General features: G+C 50.0%; 1 protein-coding gene across 1 annotated transcript in view; it reads right to left on the bottom strand.

Annotated features, from left to right (window-relative positions):
- Window positions 1-17,909, bottom strand: part of LOC140404120 (lethal(3)malignant brain tumor-like protein 2) — a 102,201-nt gene that overhangs the window by 48,033 nt on the left and 36,259 nt on the right. Inside the window, 4 exon segments of the mRNA XM_072492539.1 lie at window positions 2,515-2,619; window positions 6,168-6,247; window positions 9,535-9,661; window positions 9,663-9,767. Coding sequence (XP_072348640.1) covers window positions 2,515-2,619; window positions 6,168-6,247; window positions 9,535-9,661; window positions 9,663-9,767 — 417 coding nt within the window.

The following is a 17,909-nucleotide window of genomic DNA, read 5'->3' on the forward strand; positions in this document are numbered from 1 at the left end:
GCAGCTGTATAGAACCTTAGTTAGGCCACACTTGGAGTATAGTGTTCAATTCTGGTCACCACACTACCAGAAGGACGTGGAGGCTTTAGAGAGGGTGCAGAAGAGATTTACCAGAATGTTGCCTGGTATGGAGGGCATTAGCTATGAGGAGCGGTTGAATAAACTCGGTTTGTTCTCACTGGAACGACGGAGGTTGAGGGGCGACCTGATAGAGGTCTACAAAACTATGAGGGGCATAGACAGAGTGGCAAGGCTTGCGAGGGGCAAGGTTTAGAGATGTGCGAGGCAAGTTTCTTTTACACAGAGGGTAGTGGTGCCTGGAACTCGCTGCCGGAGGTGGTGGTGGAAGCAGGGACGTTAGTGACGTTTAAAGGGCATCTTGACAAATACATGAATAGGATGGGAATAGAGGGATACGGACCCAGGAAGTGTAGAAGATTTTAGTTTAGATGGGTAGCATGGTCGGCGTAGGGTTGGAGGGCCGAAGGGCCTGTTCTTGTGCTGTACTGTTCTTTGGGCTAAGCAGCTGGCTTGTAATGCAGAACAAGGCCAGCAGCGCGGGTTCAATTCCCGTACCGGCCTCCCCGAACAGGCGCCGGAATGTGGCGACTAGGGGCTTTTCACAGTAACTTCATTGAAACCCACTTGTGACAATAAGCGAATTTTATTATTGTATATAAGACAGCATCTCTAGGAATTCTGGGAGAAGCTGAAGAGAACAGAGTGAGAATTGATTGTAGAAACATAGCACGAGGTCAAGTCATAGTGTAGTTTATTAGTTAGATAGAATATTAATTACTATACTACAGATTCAGCATTATTAGTTTAGTATCTGTTACTCAGTAAAGTGTGTAAACCTAATCAAAGTTAGTGGCGTAAAATAAATTTGTTTTGATTCAAACTTCTTATTTTTATATTCTTTGTCAATGCTACATATCTGGCTATCTTGGAGGAAAAGGCAAGGAATATAACGGTAATAGGTTAAAGGGTTATAGAGAATGGGCAGAACGGTGGAGTTAAGGCCAGGATGAGGTCAGCCATGATCGAACGGCTGAGCAGACTCGATGGGCTGAATGGCCCAATTCTGCTCCTAGATTTTATAAACTATTAACACTCTGTACGCCTCAGCATCACACTCGGGAGTGAAGTTAACCACAAAGCCATCGGGAGAGACGCAATTGAGTTTCAGATTTTATTCCTCTGTAATCTCCTCGCCATTGCTTTCCAGTAAGTATTCGCCTCAAACGAGGAAGGAAGGTGGTTCAATCTGGATCAGGCTCAACCGGTGAACAGAGTGTAGCCACCTGGGATGGCCATGAGGATCACAAGGAGGGTCTGTCGCCACCTGGGATGGCCACGTCCCGATTACAAAATGGACACTCGCAAAGACTGCAGGGAAAATTGGACAATGCTAAGAAACAAGCAGGTGCAAGCTCTGTCTGTTGATTAGAACCTTAAACACTCAGACAGGACAGAAACTCACAAGCATTCTACGTACTAATGAGCCATCTCCGGGGACAAAACATTTAGATACACAATGTTAAGGCAGACTCCCCGGCGCCAGAAGAGGCTAAGACCAAGCAGACTGACAGTCACCAGGACACGCCCAGCGATCAGGGAACCACCCCTCTATTGGAGGAAAATCGATACCGATGATTGGGAAAGACCCAATTAGTTGAGGCCAAGTTCAAGGCCCGCCCAAAAGAGCGCGAAGCCCTTTTTAGTATAAAAGATATTCCCCAAAGGAGAATCTTCCTCCTTTGGCTTTGGCTCTCACCGAAGAGAGAGACCTGCCTCGCAGCTCCACCAGACCAAGTAAGTTCCAAGTCAACGCACGCTACGAGATAGACGCTCCTAGTTGCTACCCTGTAAACAGCTCAACCCAGCAGCCTCAGAACCGAGCAACGGCCATTGTTCCTCTGACTGAGTGGGCGCCCGAAGCTAAGTATAGGCTTTAGTAATAGTGGTAGTTTAGTTTGTAGAGTTTATGCATGAGTAGATTTGACTGTGTGTAAATAAATGAGCATTGCTTTTGAACTTACTAACTGGTGTATCGAGTCATTGATGAGTATTCGGTTCTGAACCTTGTGGCGGTGTCGAAAGATACCTGGCGACGCTTGAGCAAACGTGATTAAACAGAGCCAAATTAAGAGCCGACCAAAGAGAGCAACAAGCTCACAGGGCCGCAGCGTACACGCAGGGGTTTAGGGTACATGCACATGGGCGCAGCGTACATGCACGGGCTTAGGGTACACACCCAGGGCCGCAGCGTACACCCAGGGCCGCAGCGTACACCCAGGGCCGCAGCGTACACCCAGGGCCGCAGCGTACACCCAGGGCCGCAGCGTACACCCAGGGCCGCAGCGTACACCCAGGGCCGCAGCGTACACCCAGGGCCGCAGCGTACACCCAGGGCCGCAGCGTACACCCAGGGCCGCAGCGTACACGCACACGGGCTCAAGCGATTTTTCAGAGCGCCAGAGTCAAATAACCAAAAACAAAAATACTCCTCACCTTTTGGACACTGGCAACACAAATGGTGGATAAATTCAGTGGATCGATGGCCTCCAGTTTCATCCCCTCCTCAAACCAATCATCGTTAGTGTAAACTGCCCGGACCTAGTGATCAAGAAGGTTAAGTTTGGCAAACATTAATTTCTTGCAACAAAAAAGTTAGGAATGGGTGAAATGGATTTGTTTGAAACACTCAGCACATCTGTCAATGTCAGAGGGGAGCAGATGTTTCAGACCGTCTAACAATAGCACCCCCCCGCCCCCCACTCATGTTTGAACTGGTTGGCAGACAGGAAGCAGAGAGTGGGAATGAACGGGACCTTTTCAGAGTGGCAGGCAGTGACTCGTGGGGTATCGCAGGGTTCAGTGCTGGGACCCCAATTCACAATATACATCAATGATTTGGACAAAGGAATTGCATGCAATATCTCCCAAATTTGCAGATGATGCCAAGCTGGGTGGCAGTGTGCGCTGTGAGGATGCAAAGAGGCTGCAGGGTGACTTCGGCAGGCTGGCCGAGTGGGCAAATACTTGGCAAATGCAATACTGTCATGTGAGAGTACCTTTAAGAAAAGGGTGTTTATAAAAAAATAGCTGTAGTGAATGTCACTTTAAGAAATGTTTGCCTGCTCAAGTGGCTGCAGTGATGTCAGAGTGTGGGTGGAGCTGAGCTCTGGCTCTGCTTTTTAGTTTCGCTTTGAGGAAAAGCTTGGGTGTGTCTGTGTTTGTTAGTTTTGTTTTAGTGTTGGAGCTGCAGCCAGCCAAAGGTGTAATTTTGATCTCTCTGCAATCTAAAGACTATCTCCAGATCATTTGGTGAATTCAGAGTGATAACTGCTCTCAGTAGAGAATTTAAACCTGGTGTGCTTCTGTAAAAAGGAAGTCTTATGGATGTTAAAAGGAAAGTTTAAGGATTACTTAGTGTTGTATTCTTTGAGGGTTGTATTTGAATTGATGGCTGCTAAGATGTTCACTGTATATTTTAAAAAGGTTAACTGAGTTCATAGAATAAACATTGTTTTGCTTTAAAAAATACATTTCTGCTGTACCACACCTGTAGAGTGGGTCGTGTGCTCCCCATAGCACAATCTAGTAAATGTTGTGGGTCAGGTTCTCTACACCCTGGCCCATAACAATACAATGTGGGTAAATGTGAGGTTGTCCACTTTGGTGGCAAAATACAGGAAGACCTGGGTGTCATGGTGGAACAGTCCCTGAAGGTTGGCAGGTTCAGCAGGCAGTGAGGAAAGCTAATGGCATGCTGGCCTTCATAGCGAGAGGATTTGAGTATAGGAGTAGGGATGCCTTGCTGCAGTTATACAGGGACTTGGTGAGGCCAAACCTAGAGTATTGTGGCAGTTTTGGTCTCCTAGTTTGAGGAAGGACAACCTTGCGTTTGAGCGCGTCCAGCGAAGGTTCACCAGACTAATCCCGGGATGGCAGGACTGACATATGAAGAAAGACTGGATCGACTGGGCTTGTACTCACTGGAGTTTATTAGAATGAGAGGGGATCTCAGCGAAACATATAAAATCCTGATGGGACTGGACAGGCTGGATACGGGAAGAATGTTCCCGATGTTGGGGATGTCCAGAACTAGGGGTCACACCCCAAGAATAAGGGGTCAGCCATTCAGGACTGAGATGGGGAAGAACTTCTGTCAGAGAGTTGTGAACTTGTGGAATTCTCTCCCACAGAAAGCCGTTAGGGCCATAAAATCATAGAATTCACAGTGCAGGAGGCCATTCAGCCCATCGAGTCTGCACCGGCTCTTGGAAAGAGCACCCTACCCAAGGTCACACCTCCCCCCTATCCCCATAACCCAGTTACCCCCACCCAACACTAAGGGCAATTTTGGACACCAAGGGCAATTTAGCATGGCCAATCCACCTAACCTGCACATCTTTGGACTGTGGGAGGAAACCGGAGCACCCGGAGGAAACCCACGCACACACGGGGAGAACATGCAGACTCCGCACAGACAGTGACCCAAGCCGGTAATTGAACCCGGGACCCTGGCGCTGTGAAGCAGTTGTGCTAACCACTGTGCTACCGTGCTGTTCGTTGGATATATTCAAGAGGGAGTTGGACGTGGCCCTTGCGGCCAAAGTGATCAAGGGGTATGAAGAGAAAGCGGGAGAGGGACACTGAATTTGCCTGATCGGCCATGATCAGATTGAATGGTGGTGCAGGTTCGAGGGGTCGAATGGCCCACTCTTGCATCTATTTTCTATGTTTCTCTGACCCTATCCACAGATGCTGACTGGCCTGCCCGGTGTTTCCAGCGCCTGGCCACCAAATCCCTTCACCAAGCCGACCTCCACACTGCATCCAAAGGCTCCCAACTGATGAGTCAGCCTTGGGCTCAGCAGTAACAACTCTACCGATCATTGCACCGTATTGTCAGCCGGCTCGCGAGGGCGGCCTGCTGTGAATGCATTTGGCAAGAGACTCAAAAACATCAGAACCGCCTTCGAGCTCGGGTCGACCGAGACAACGACCTCGATTCAGATATCGGGCGGGATTCTCCCTCCAGTCACAGCAGCGGGATCCCCCCGTCCCGCTGGAGATTTAGCGCAGCAACAAATTCCCCATTGTTGGCCAGCGGCAGTAAGGACTTGCAACGGAGCAGCATCATCATTCGCCCAATACTCTTGGCACTTTAATAAACGGAGGTTTCATGAAGGAATCCAGAACAAAAAAAAAAAAGAGGATTTTATTGTAAAAATACGAACATGAAAAGATCCATGTTCCTCGAACGGTACCACCCGAATCGTTTAGAGGTTACATTCATTCTGGGGGCGGTGCTTCCAAACCAGGAACCCAAATTAGACTTTGATTTATTAGCCAATCTCAATTCAGGCTGTCCTAGGAGATGAAAAATGAAATGAAAATCGCTTATTGTCACAAGTAGGCTTCAATGAAGTTACTGTGAAAAGCCCCTAGTCGCCACATTCCGGCGCCTGTTCGGGGAGGCTGGTACGGGAATTGTGGCCCAGTGGGAATATTATTGGATCAGTTATCCAGAGGCTGAAGTTAATACTCTGGGGACGTGAAATTTAAGTTCAATTAATAAATCTGGAATTGAAAGCTAGTCTCAGTAACTTTGGCTGTGAAACTGTCATTGATTGTCGTAAAAACCTGATTGTCGTAAGTAGGTAATGGTATCACTAATGTCCTTTAGGGAAGGAAATCTGCCGTCCTTACCCGGTCTGGCCTACACGTGACTCCCGACTCACAGCAATGTGGTTAATTTTTGTTTTATAAATTTAGATTACCCAATTCATTTTTCCAATTAAGGGGCAATTTAGCGCAGCCAATCCACCTAACCTGCACATCTTTGGGTTGTGGGGGTGGAACCCACGCAAACACGGAGGAGAACGTGCAAACTCCACACGGACAGTGTGACCCAGGGCCGGGATCGAACCTGGGACCTCGGCGCCGTGAGGCAGCAGTGCTAACCACTGCGCTGCCCCCATGTGGTTAATTCTTAACCGTCCTCGCAAGCCACTCAGTTCGAGATTGGGGATGGCTATGCCAGCGAAACTCGCGTTTCAACAAAATAATTTTTTAACATTTTTTTTTTTAAAAGGGATGGTATTCAATGCCAATCCTACTACCTACATATTCAGAATGAAGGATTTGTCCCTTACCTTTTTGAAGAGATGTGGTACAGCATCACAGTAGATTTTCCTAAATGTTGGATGCGAGCTTAAGTCTGCCCTGGTCGTTCCTTGTCAGGGTAAGAGAGGATAAAATTTTAGTTTGAAGTCAGTGCAGGATTCGATCTCAGTCCCGCAGACACCATCCACTTCTCCCCTCCTCTCCGTGGACAAGTTCACAATGCAAATGGTTAAATTAAAACAAATATTATTCTCTTTACAACTTGGATTCAAATTTTACTTCACAAGACTTTACATAGATACATAGACAAGAGCAGGAGGCTCTGGCCCTTCGAGCCTGCTCCGCCATTAATCGCGATCATCGCTGATCATCCAGGGGCGGTTTGTGGTGCAGTGGTTAGCACTGGGACTGCGGCGCTGAGGACCCGGGTTCGAATCCCGGCCCTGGGTCACTGTCCGTGTGGAGTTTGCACAATCTCCCCGTGTCTGCGTGGGTTTCACCCCCACAACACAAAGATGTGCAGGGTAGGTGGATTGGCCACGCTAAATTGCCCCTTAATTGGAAAAATAAATAAATAATTGGGTACTCTTAAAAAAAAATTATTAAATGGCTGATCATCCAACTCAATAGCCTAATCCTGCTTTCTCCCCATAGCCTTTGATCCCATTCTCCCCGAGTGCTATATCCAGCCGCCTCTTGAATATATTCAAAGTTTCAGCATCAACTACTTCCTGTGGGAATTTCACAGGCTCACCACACTTTGGGTGAAGAAATGTTTCCTTATCTCTGTCCGATATGGTTCACCCTGAATCCTCAGACTGTGACCCCTGGTTCTGGACACACCATTGGGCAAATGATCTGGCTAATGGGTTAGCACTGTTGTTTCACAGCTCCAGTATCCCGGGTTCGATTCCGGTCTTGGGTCACTATCTGTGCAGAGTCTGCACGTTCTCCCCGTGTCTGCGTGGATTTCCTCCGGGTGCTCCGGTTTCGTCCCACAAGTCCCGAAAGACGTGCTGTTAGGTGAATTAGACATTCTGAATTCTCCCCGTGTACCTGAATAGGCGCCGGAATGTGGCGACTAGGGGATTTTCACTAACTTCATTGCAGTGGTAATGTAAGCCTACTTGTGACACTAATAAAGATTATTATAGGGCAGCACGGTGGCGCAATGGGTTAGCCCTGCTGCCTCACGGCACCGAAATCCAGGGTCGATCCTGGCCCTGGGTCTCTGTCCGTGTGGAGTTTGCACATTCTCCCCGTGTTTGCGTGGGTTTCGCCCCCACAACCCAAAAATGTGCAGGGTAAGTGGATTGGCCACGCTAAATTGCCCCTTAATTGGAAGAAATGAATTGAGTACTCTAAATTTTTTTTAAATAAAGTTTATTATTATTGTTTTGTCTGTTGACCAAATGTGGACAACCCTGAAGGGGTTATGAGCTGGGTCAGGAAAGAGTCACTTCTTAAGGGCCACCTATCTGTCTGTTTTTTTTCTGTCAAATGCCCTCAAAGGGGCAGCACGATGGCACAAGTGGATAGCACTGTGGCTTCACAGCGCCAGGGTCCCAGGTTCGATTCCCCACTGGGCCACTCTCTGTGCGGAGTCTGCACGTTCTCCCCGTGTCTGAGTGGGTTTCCTCCGGGTGCTCCGGTTTCCTCCCACAGTCCAAAGATGTGCAGGTTAGGTGGATTGGCCATGCTAAACTGCCCTTAGTGTGCAAAATGTTAGGAAGGGCTATTGAGTTACGGGAATAGGGTGGAAGTGAGAGCTTAAGGGGGTCGGTGCAGACTCGATGGGCTGAATGGCCTCCTTCTGCACTGTATGTTCTATGTAATAAATGTTGCCCCAGCCAGCGATGCCCACATCCCATGAAGGAATTTTGGGCGAGGAATGCGGGAGGTTTTCACACCTTAAAACCCCAAAGGTTTAGCAGCATATTCTAGAGTTTTAAGATGTTAATTATTCCTGGTCACCGGACAGGATCATGCTTGTTTTAATGGAACAAATGGAAATGTAGGAGCAGGGGGCCATTCAGCTGCTGCAGCTTGCACCACCGTTCAGTTATACAATGGCTGCTTTGCATCTCAACTCCATGTGCCTGCCTGTGTTCCATTTCCCAAATAACTCTGGCCTACCCACGTTCGATCCCGGCCCTGGGTCACTGTCCGTGTGGTGTTTGCACATTCTCCCCGTGTCAGCGTGGATTTCACCCTCACAACCCAAAGATGTGCAGGTTAGGTGGATTGGCCACGCTAAATTGCCCCTTAAATGGAAAAAAAAAGAGAATTGGGTACTCTAAATTTTTTTTTTAAATAAACTCTGGTCTAATCATTTTCAAGCATCCCTCAGTCCAACAGGGGAGTAAGTTTCAGATTTCTGTTACCCTTCCAGTGAAGACATAGGTCCTGACATCACTCCTGAACCGCCCAACTCATTCTTAAGTTCCTTGTTCCGCACTGCAACCAATTTCTCGATGTACTTTGTCGATTATGTCTGTTATGGGCCAGGGTTTAATGAACCCCAAAGTGTATCATGGAGTTCACCTGACCCACGACTTTTAATAGATTGTGGTATGGGGAGCACACGGCCCACTCTACAGATGTGGCACAGCAGAAATGGAAAAGTATTTTTTAAAGAAAAACAATGTTTATTCTATGAACTCAAGTTAACCTTTTTAAAACATAGTGAATATCTTAGCAACCATCAATTCAAATACAACCCCCAAAGAATACAACACTAAGTAATCCTTTAAGCTTTCCTTTTTAACATCCATAAAACTTTTTTTTTAAAACCTTTAACAGAAGCACATCAGGTTAAAGTCACTACTGAGAGCAGTTATTAGTTTTAAATTACCAAATGACCGATTTACAGTCTTTAGATTACAGAGACTCTAATACACCTTCTGGCTGTGACTGCAGCTATCCAGCTCTGAAAACGAAACTAAAACACACCCTGCAGCAAACAGCCTACAACGAAAGTAAAAAGCTGACAGACAGCCCAGCTCCATCCACTCTCTGACATCACTGCAGTAATAAACGCCCATTTCTTAAAGGTACTCCCACTACAGATATTTATATACACACCCATTTATAAACACCCATTTCTTAAAGGTACTCTCACTACAGATATTTATATACACACCCATTTATAAACACCCATTTCTTAAAGGTACTCTCACATGACATGTCTACTGTGTACCGTTGGCCGCAGAAAAATACTTTTCACTGTACATGTGACAATAAATCAATCAAATCGATCAATCAACTATTCATCTGATTAAATCCTCTAATCGCCTTGAAGACTTCAAATTGAACACCTTGTAACTTTCTATCTTGAAGGCAGTTCTTGAGGGGGGGGGGGGGGGGGGGGGGTGAGAAACATGCCCAATTGCTCACCTGTGCGTTTCACTTTGTGACCCACACGTTTGGCCCAGCCCACTGAGTGAATGAGGGGACTCCACATGTGGCACCAGAAATCATCGTCTTCCTCACAATCTTCATACAGTAGCCGGAGGCGGCCCCCCGATCACCGTGTCCACGACTGCGGTCCTCGTACGCGAAATCTGCGCCTTATCAACAACCTCCACCCGCATCCCTGGTCGGAATGAGTATTTCATGCTCTCCACCATCTGGCCGGGAAAGACAAAATTAAAAATAAAAGAGGAAATACTTATTCTCAAACATAAACTCAACAAGGGAGAGAAAACAATAGCTTCTTCCTCACCTACCAACCTTTTGGAAAAGATTGCAGATTACACAATTTTTCCGACACATTTTGGTCCAGGACCCTCATTAATATAAGTGTTTGAACAATGAATGTTGGGAGGCCATTCACTCCGGGATCCCACACCCAAGTCGCAATTTGTTCTAGAATCTCTACAGTGCGGAAGGAGGCCATTCGGCCCATCGAGTCTGCACCAATCTTCTGATCAGCACCCAACCCTCGGCCCATTTCCCCCCGCAACCCTGTAGCCCCGCCCAACTGCTGGGACATCAAGGGGTAATTTATCCACCTAACCTGCACGTCTTTGGAATGTGAGAGGAAACCGGAGCACCCGGAGGAAGCCCGCGCACACACGCAAACTTCACACAGTCACCCGAGGTGGGAATTGAACCTGTGTCCCTGGTATTATGAAGCAGCAATACTCATTTGACAGGAACACTTCCCTAAATGGTTGTGGCGGTTGGAGGTCAGTCATCTCAGCTCCAGGACATCACTGCAGGAGTGCCTCAGGATCGTGTCCTAGGCCCAACCACCTCTAGGTACTTCATCAATAATCTTCCCCCCGTTACATCAGGTCAGAAGTGGGGATGTTCCCGGATGACTGCACAATGTTCAGCACCATTCGCCACTCCTCAGACACTGAAGCAGTCAGTGTCCAAATGCAGCAAGACCTGGGCAATATCCAGGATTGGGCTGATACAAGTGCCAGGCAGCGACCATCTCCGACAAAAAAGAATCTAACCATCTGGCCTTGACATTCAATGGCATTACCATCGCTGGATCCCCCACAAGCCGCTCAGTTCAAGGGAAATTAGGGTTGGGGACCAAATACTGGCCCAGCCAGCGAATGCCCACATCCCATCAACAGAATTCATCTTTGGACTTCCGGGCGCGGCCGAGGTGTTTAGCACATCAGGTGGCTCTCCTCCCAATTGGACCCAATACAGCAAATTCTTTTTGAGTTTTTGGCGCAAAAAGTGACCTAAAACTGCCCTAAACGTAAAAGGCACGAACAACAACGAGGGGGGACAGACGATGCCGGCAAACAGCAGTTCAAAGGGACGACGAGAAGGCAGGAATGGAGTAAAGGGGCAGGGGCAACGGGCGGACGGACCGGCGGTCCCACGAGGCGAGGCAGAGGCCCAGGCGAACCAGGAGAGGGGAAGATCGCTGACCCGAACGGCGGAGCAGGAGCGGACAACAACATCCCTCCCACACAGGGGGACGGATAGAGGAACGTTTTAAAAAAGGAACTGACCGCTATGAAGGGGTTCCAGGTGGTGGTGAAGCAGGTGGTGACGGAAGCGATAGCCACCCTTCAGCGCACGATAGATGGCCTGGGATGGAAGGTGGAGATCCCAGGAGAGGACGACCCTGGACCTGGAGAAAGCGTCAACGGACCAGAGCGACGGGATCGAGGTTCTGGAGGCTGGGGTGAAGAGGTCGGTGGGAGGCTCGAGGACCAGGCGAACAGGTCACGACGGCGAAATGTCCGCATCGTGGGTCTGCCAGAGGGGATTGAGGGTCCCAACGGGCTACATCGCCCACATGCTGGGCAGCCTAGACAGGAGGGACGGCTTCCCCAAACCCCCCCAGAACTCAACAGCGCGCACAGGTCGCTCCGGCCTAAACCCAAAACTAGGGAGCAGCCGAGAGCGATAATCGCAAAACTACACCAATTCCAGGACCGGGAAAAGATCTGGATGTGGGCCCAACGGATGGATTTGTGCTCGTGGGAAGGGCACAGAATCAGGGTCCACCAGGACATTGGGGCAAAAAAGAGGGCTGAATTGAATAGAGCGAAATTGGCGCTCGACAATAAAAGGGGTGCGATTCGGCATGTTGTTCCCCGGCCAGACTCTGGGGGACCAGGGGAAGGAACATTACTACGCGCACCCCCCCCCCCCCCCCCCCCCCCCCCCCGTGGGAGAACAGACACGTCAACGGTGAAGGGAGCAGGGTGGGGGAAAAAGGAATGAAAGTGGAGGACGAACCGAGAACAAGGACTGTAATGTGGACCATGCGCGGGACTGTGCTGCCTCGTTTCCGGTTCGAAGCTGGGAAAGAGAGAGAAGGGAGCGAGGATAGGGAAAGCGAGGTAGGGGATGGAGACAGGTAGGCAGAACGGTGACAGCGCTAGATCAGCACGGGGGTTGGGGGGGGGGGGGGATTGTACTAACGAGGAGGGCTATCATGGGAAGACTGTGGGGAACAGGGATGGGAGGGGGGGTTGCGCAGAACAGAAAGGGGACAAAACGATAGGAAAGGTTTGGCAGCAGGACAGACATGGAGGGTGGCATGGAGCAGGGCAAGGAATCAAGATGGCGCGCAAGCAGCCACTCAGAACGGTCCCTGGGCAAAGGGAAGCCCCGGAGCGCAGGGGCCCAACTTCGGGGGGAGAGCGGCGACCGTGGCCATTTTGGACGACCTCCTAACAAGGCAAACCCCCGAGTGCATGGGCGCGTCCACCAGGGAGCAGGAAGGGCTGGGTGGGAGGGACGTCCCACTTGTGCTACGGGACGAGGGCTAGGGGAGTAGCCATATTGATTAGCAAGAGGACGGGATTTACAGAGACCAGGACGGTTACTGACCCAGGGGGACGGTACGTCATGGTCAGCGGAGTCCTGGAAGGGGCACCGGTCCTGCTGGTAAAGGTGTACGCTCCCAACTGGGACGACACAGAATTCATTAAAAAAAGACCATGCCGGAAATCCCCGACATTGACACACACCGACTGATCATGGGGGGGGGGCGCGACTTTAACCGTGTACAGGACCCACTGACCGACCGATCAAACCCCAGAACAGGGAGAAAGACAGGCATGGCTAGGGAGTTGGGAATATTCATGGAGCTGATGGAGGTGGTTGACGCGTGAACGTTCCTGCACCCGGGAGAAAAGGAGTTCTCGTTCTTCTCGCAGGTGCAGAGCGTGTAAACCCGCGTCAACTTCTTTGCAGTGGGAAAATCGGTGCTTCCAGGATCACAGGAGCGGAATACTCCGCGATTGTCATCTCCGACCACCCTCCACACTACATGGATGTGAGGCTGGAGACGGGCCGGGCCAGCGCCCCACATGGAGGCTGGACACAGACCTCCTGCCCAACAAGGCCGTCTGCCAGAAAGCATCGCGGGCCATAGGCGACTACGTGACTAACGACCAAAACGGGGAGGTCTCACCCTCCATGTTCTGGGAGGCACTGAAGCCGTGATTAGAGGAGAGATCATAGCCTACAAGGCAAGCAGAGATAGGGAAGAGAGGGCAGCCAGGTAGCAGCTGGTCGACTCCATCTTGGAGGTCAACAGAAAATACTCGAGGCCCCGACCGTAGAGCTGCTGGCGGAGAGGAAAAAGCTGCAAATGGACTTTAACCTGCTATCCACCAGGAAAGCAGTGCACCAACTCCGCCAGACACGGGGGACCTTCTACGAACATGGGGAAAAGGCTGGCCACCTACTGGCTCACCAGCTGAGAAAGCAGGCAGCCACGAGGGAAGTAGCGCAGGTAAAGGATAGCAGAGGCAGACTGGTAGCAAAACCAAAAGAGGTCAACCAAGCATTCGAGGCCGACTACCGAGGACTGTACACCTCCGAACTCCCTGACTGGGACACGGGGATGAAACAGTTCCTCGACGGACTGGAACTACCAGTTGTGGGGGAGCTGGAAGCACCAATAGATCTGGGAGAAATCATGGACAGCATCAGCTCCATGCAGGCGGGGGAAAGCGTCGGGACCTAACAGGTTCCTGGCGGACTTCTATAAAACATTTGCACCAGCCCTGGCCCCACACCTAAGGGACATGTTCACGGACTTTGCCTCCTACGCTAGCGCAGGCCACAACCTCACTGGTACCCAAAAAAGAGAAAGACCAGTCAGAATGTGGATCATACAGACCCATTTCACTGCTGAACGTGGATGCGAAAATACTCGCAACGGTCCTGGCCAAAAGGCTGCGTACCAGAGGTGGTCGCAGAGGACCAAACCGGCTTTGTCAAGGGTAGGCAGCTCACAGCGAACATCAAGCGGCTGCTAAACGTAATAATGACTCCCCTCTGTCGAGAGAACACCAGAGGTGATCGTCTCCTGGGCGTAGAAAAGGCCTTCGACAGAGTCGAATGGAAATGCCTCCTCGAGATACTGAACGGTTTGGGCTAGGAATGGGGTTCACCGCCTGGGTGAGGCTCTTGTACAACGCTCCCAAGGCGAGCGTTCGAACTAACACCACCAGCTCTGAATACTGCCAGCCACAGAGAGGAAGACAGTGCTGCCCGCTGTCCCCACTCTTGTTCGCGCTAGCCATCGAACCCCTGGTGATAGCCCTGCGGGACGCGAAAAGCTGGAAGGGAATCCGGAGAGGAGACAGAGAGCACAGAGTCTCACTCTATGCAGATGACCTGCTCCTCGATGTCTCGAAGCCACAGGAAGGACTGAAGGCAATACTGCAAATACTGAAGAGGTTGGAACCTTCTTGGGTTACAAACTCAACCTGGGCAAAGGTGAGGCATTCCCAGTGAGCCCAAACAGGGGAGGGGCGGAGATGGAGGGGCTCCCGTTTAAAACGGCCCAGAAAGGTTACCGTACCTTGGGAGAAGGAGAAGACAAAAGCCAGTCCCCGTGCCCCCGATAAAACCCAACAAGAGAAAATGCACCAGGGTACTTCCGCTAGTTACCAGTTCCGTTACCTGGGATCCAGACCCAGATGACACAGATCCACAATGAACCTGACCACCTGTGCGAATAAGGAAGAGGCGCTCACTCCCACTCTCCCTGGCAGGGAGAGTGCAGAGATCAAGATGAACGTACTGCCAAGGTTCCTCTTCCTGTTTAGATCCATACCGATCTTCATCCCTAAGGCCTTCTTCCAAAATGTTTAATCATGGCGTTTGTGTGTGAGGGTAAGAATCTGAGAGTTCACAAACCAACGATAAGTTGGTTCCCAAAGCAAGATAAGTCCCTTGGGCCGGATGGGATTTATCCTAGGATTCTCCTGGGAAGCTAGGGAGGAGATTGCTGAGCCTTTGGCTTTGATCTTTATGTCGTAATTGTCTCCAGGAATACTGCCAGAAGACGAGGATAGCAAATGATGTCCCCTTGTTCAAGAGGGGGAGTAGAGACAACCCCGGTAACTATAGACCAGTGAGCCTTCCTTCTGTTGTGGGCAAACTCTTGGAAAGGTTTATAAGAGATAGGATGCATAATCATTTAGAAAGGAATAATTTGATTAGGGATAGTCAACACGGTTTTGTGAAGGGTAGGTCGTGCCTCACAAACCTTATTGAGTTCTTTGAGAAGGTGACCAAACAGGTGGACGAGGGTAAAGCAGTTGATGTGGTGTATATGGATTTCAGTAAAGCATTTGATAAGGTTCCCCACGGTAGGCTATTGCAGAAAATACGGAGGCATGGGATTGAGGGTGATTTAGCGGTTTGGATCAGAAATTGGCTAGCTGTAAGAAGACAGAGGGTGGTGGTTGATGGGAAATGTTCAGCCTGGAGTTCAGTTACTAGTGGTGTACCACAAGGATCTGTTTTGGGGCCACTGCTGTTTGTTATTTTTATAAATGACCTGGAGGAGGGCGTAGAAGGATGGGTGAGCAAATTTGCAGATGACACTAAAGTCGGTGGAATTGGGGACAGTGCAGAACGATGTTGCAGGTTACAGAGGGACATAGATAAGCTGCAGAGCTGGGCTGAGAAGTGGCAAATGGAGTTTAATACAGAAAAGTGTGCGGTGATTCATTTTGGAAGGAGTAACAGGAATACAGAGTACTGGGTCTAAATGTAAGATTCTTGGTCGTGTGGATGAGCAGAGAGATCTTGGTGTCCATGTACATAGATCCCTGAAAGTTGCCACCCAGGTTGAGAGGGTTGTTAAGAAGGCGTACGGTGTGTTAGCTTTTATTGGTAGAGGGATTGAGTTTCGGAGCCATGAGGTCATGTTGCAGCTGTACAAAACTCTGGTGCGGCCGCATTTGGAGTAGTGCATGCAATTCTGGTCGCTGCCATTGTAGGAAGGATGTGGAAGCATTGGAAAGGGTGCAGAGGAGATTTACCAGAATGTTGCCTGGTATGGAGGGAAGATCTTATGAGAAAGGCTGAGGGACTCAAGGCTGTTTTCATTAGAGAGAAGAAGGTTAAGAGGTGACTTAATAGAGGCATACAAGATGATCAGAGGATTAGATAGGATGGACAGTGAGAGCCTTTTTCCTCGGATGGTGAGATCTAGCACGAGGTGACATAGCTTTAAATTGAGGGGAGATAGATATAGGACAGATGTCAGAGGTAGGTTCTTTACTCAGAGAGTAGTAAGGGCGTGGAATGCCCTGCCTGCAACAGTAGTGGACTCGCCAACACTAAGGACATTCAAATGGTCATTGGATAGACATATGGACGATAAGGGAATAGTGTCGATGGGCTTTAGAGTGGTTTCACAGGTCGGCGCAACATCGAGGGCCGAAGGGCCTGTACTGCGCTGTAATGTTCTAATGTTCCAACGCTGCAAAGGAGGAAAATCAAAGGTGGACTGGCTGTACCAAATCTGCAGTACCACCACTGGGCAGCAATGGCAGAAAGAGTGAGGGGATGGGTACACAAACCCAATTCAGAGTGGGTGCGGATGGAGGAGGCCTCCTGCAAGGGGATGACCCACCGGGTCCTGGCTACGGTAGCACTCCCACCCCCCTCGACGAAATATACATCGAGCCCAATGGTAGTGGCTGCACCGAATACGAGGGCCCAATTAAGACAACACTTCGGGCTGACTAAGATGCCGGGATGATTATGATGATTTTTCAGCAACCACAGATTCCCCCCCAGCCATGCCAGACACCACCTTTAAGAAATGGAGACAGGAGGGGGGCAGACTGACAGTTCGGGACTTTCACATAGGGCACAGACTAGCGACACTGAACGAACTGACGGACTCACGGGGGAATGAGAATTGCCGACTGGACAGGAAATGAGACACCTGCAAATAAAGCACTTCCCCTGCAAAGAGACGGAGGCGGCACTATTTGAGGATCTGATAAATACAGACAGTAAAGAAGAGGGGCTCTGTGGAAAATATATGGACAGCTACTGGGCAGGGCCCGAACACCACTGGACGAGACCAGACGGAAATGGGAGGGCAAACTGAGGACTGAAGTGAGGTGAGGACTCTAAAGCGAAGCACTGAGCAGGGCTAACTCCACCTCCGCCTAAACCAGGCTCAGCCCAATGCAGCTCAAAGTGGTGCGCAGAGCGCACCTGACCAGAACCCGAATGAGCAGGTTCTTCCCGGAGGTGGAGGATGTGAATGGTGCCAGAGGGGCCGGCCAACCACACCCACAATCCTGGGCATGTCCCAAACCTGCTGGGTTGTGGACAAAAAGGGGGGGGGGGGGAAACACCCCCCCCAGACTGACTCGGGAGACATGGGGAGAATTTTGCTGCAGCTTTATAAAACCCTGGTTCGACCACACTTGGAATATTGTGTCCAGTTCTCGTCGCCTCATTATAGGAAGGATGTGGATGCTTTGGAGAGGGTACAGAGGAGATTTACCAGGATGCTGCCTGGACTGGAGGCGTGTCTTATGAAGAAGGGTTGAGGGAGCTAGGGCTTTTCTCACTGGAGCGAAGAAGGCAGAGAGGTGACTTGATAGAGGTGTACAAGGTGACGAGAGGCATGGATAGAGTGGATAGCCAGAGACTTTTCCCCAGGGTGGAAATGGCTGTCACGAGGGGACAGAATTTTAAGGTGATTGGAGGAACATAGAACATAGAACAATACAGCGCAGTACAGGCCCTTCGGCCACGATGTTGCACCGAAACAAAAGACATCTAACCTACACTATGCCATTATCATCCATATGTTTATCCAATAAACTTTTAAATGCCCTCAATGTTGGCGAGTTCACTACTGTAGCAGGTAGGGCATTCCACGGCCTCACTACTCTTTGCGTAAAGAACCTACCTCTGACCTCTGTCCTATATCTATTACCCCTCAGTTTAAAGTTATGTCCCCTCGTGCCAGCCATATCCATCCGCGGGAGAAGGCTCTCACTGTCCACCCT

The sequence above is a fragment of the Scyliorhinus torazame genome, chromosome 29 (genome assembly GCF_047496885.1).
Source record: "Scyliorhinus torazame isolate Kashiwa2021f chromosome 29, sScyTor2.1, whole genome shotgun sequence".
Taxonomy (NCBI): Eukaryota; Metazoa; Chordata; class Chondrichthyes; order Carcharhiniformes; family Scyliorhinidae; genus Scyliorhinus; species Scyliorhinus torazame.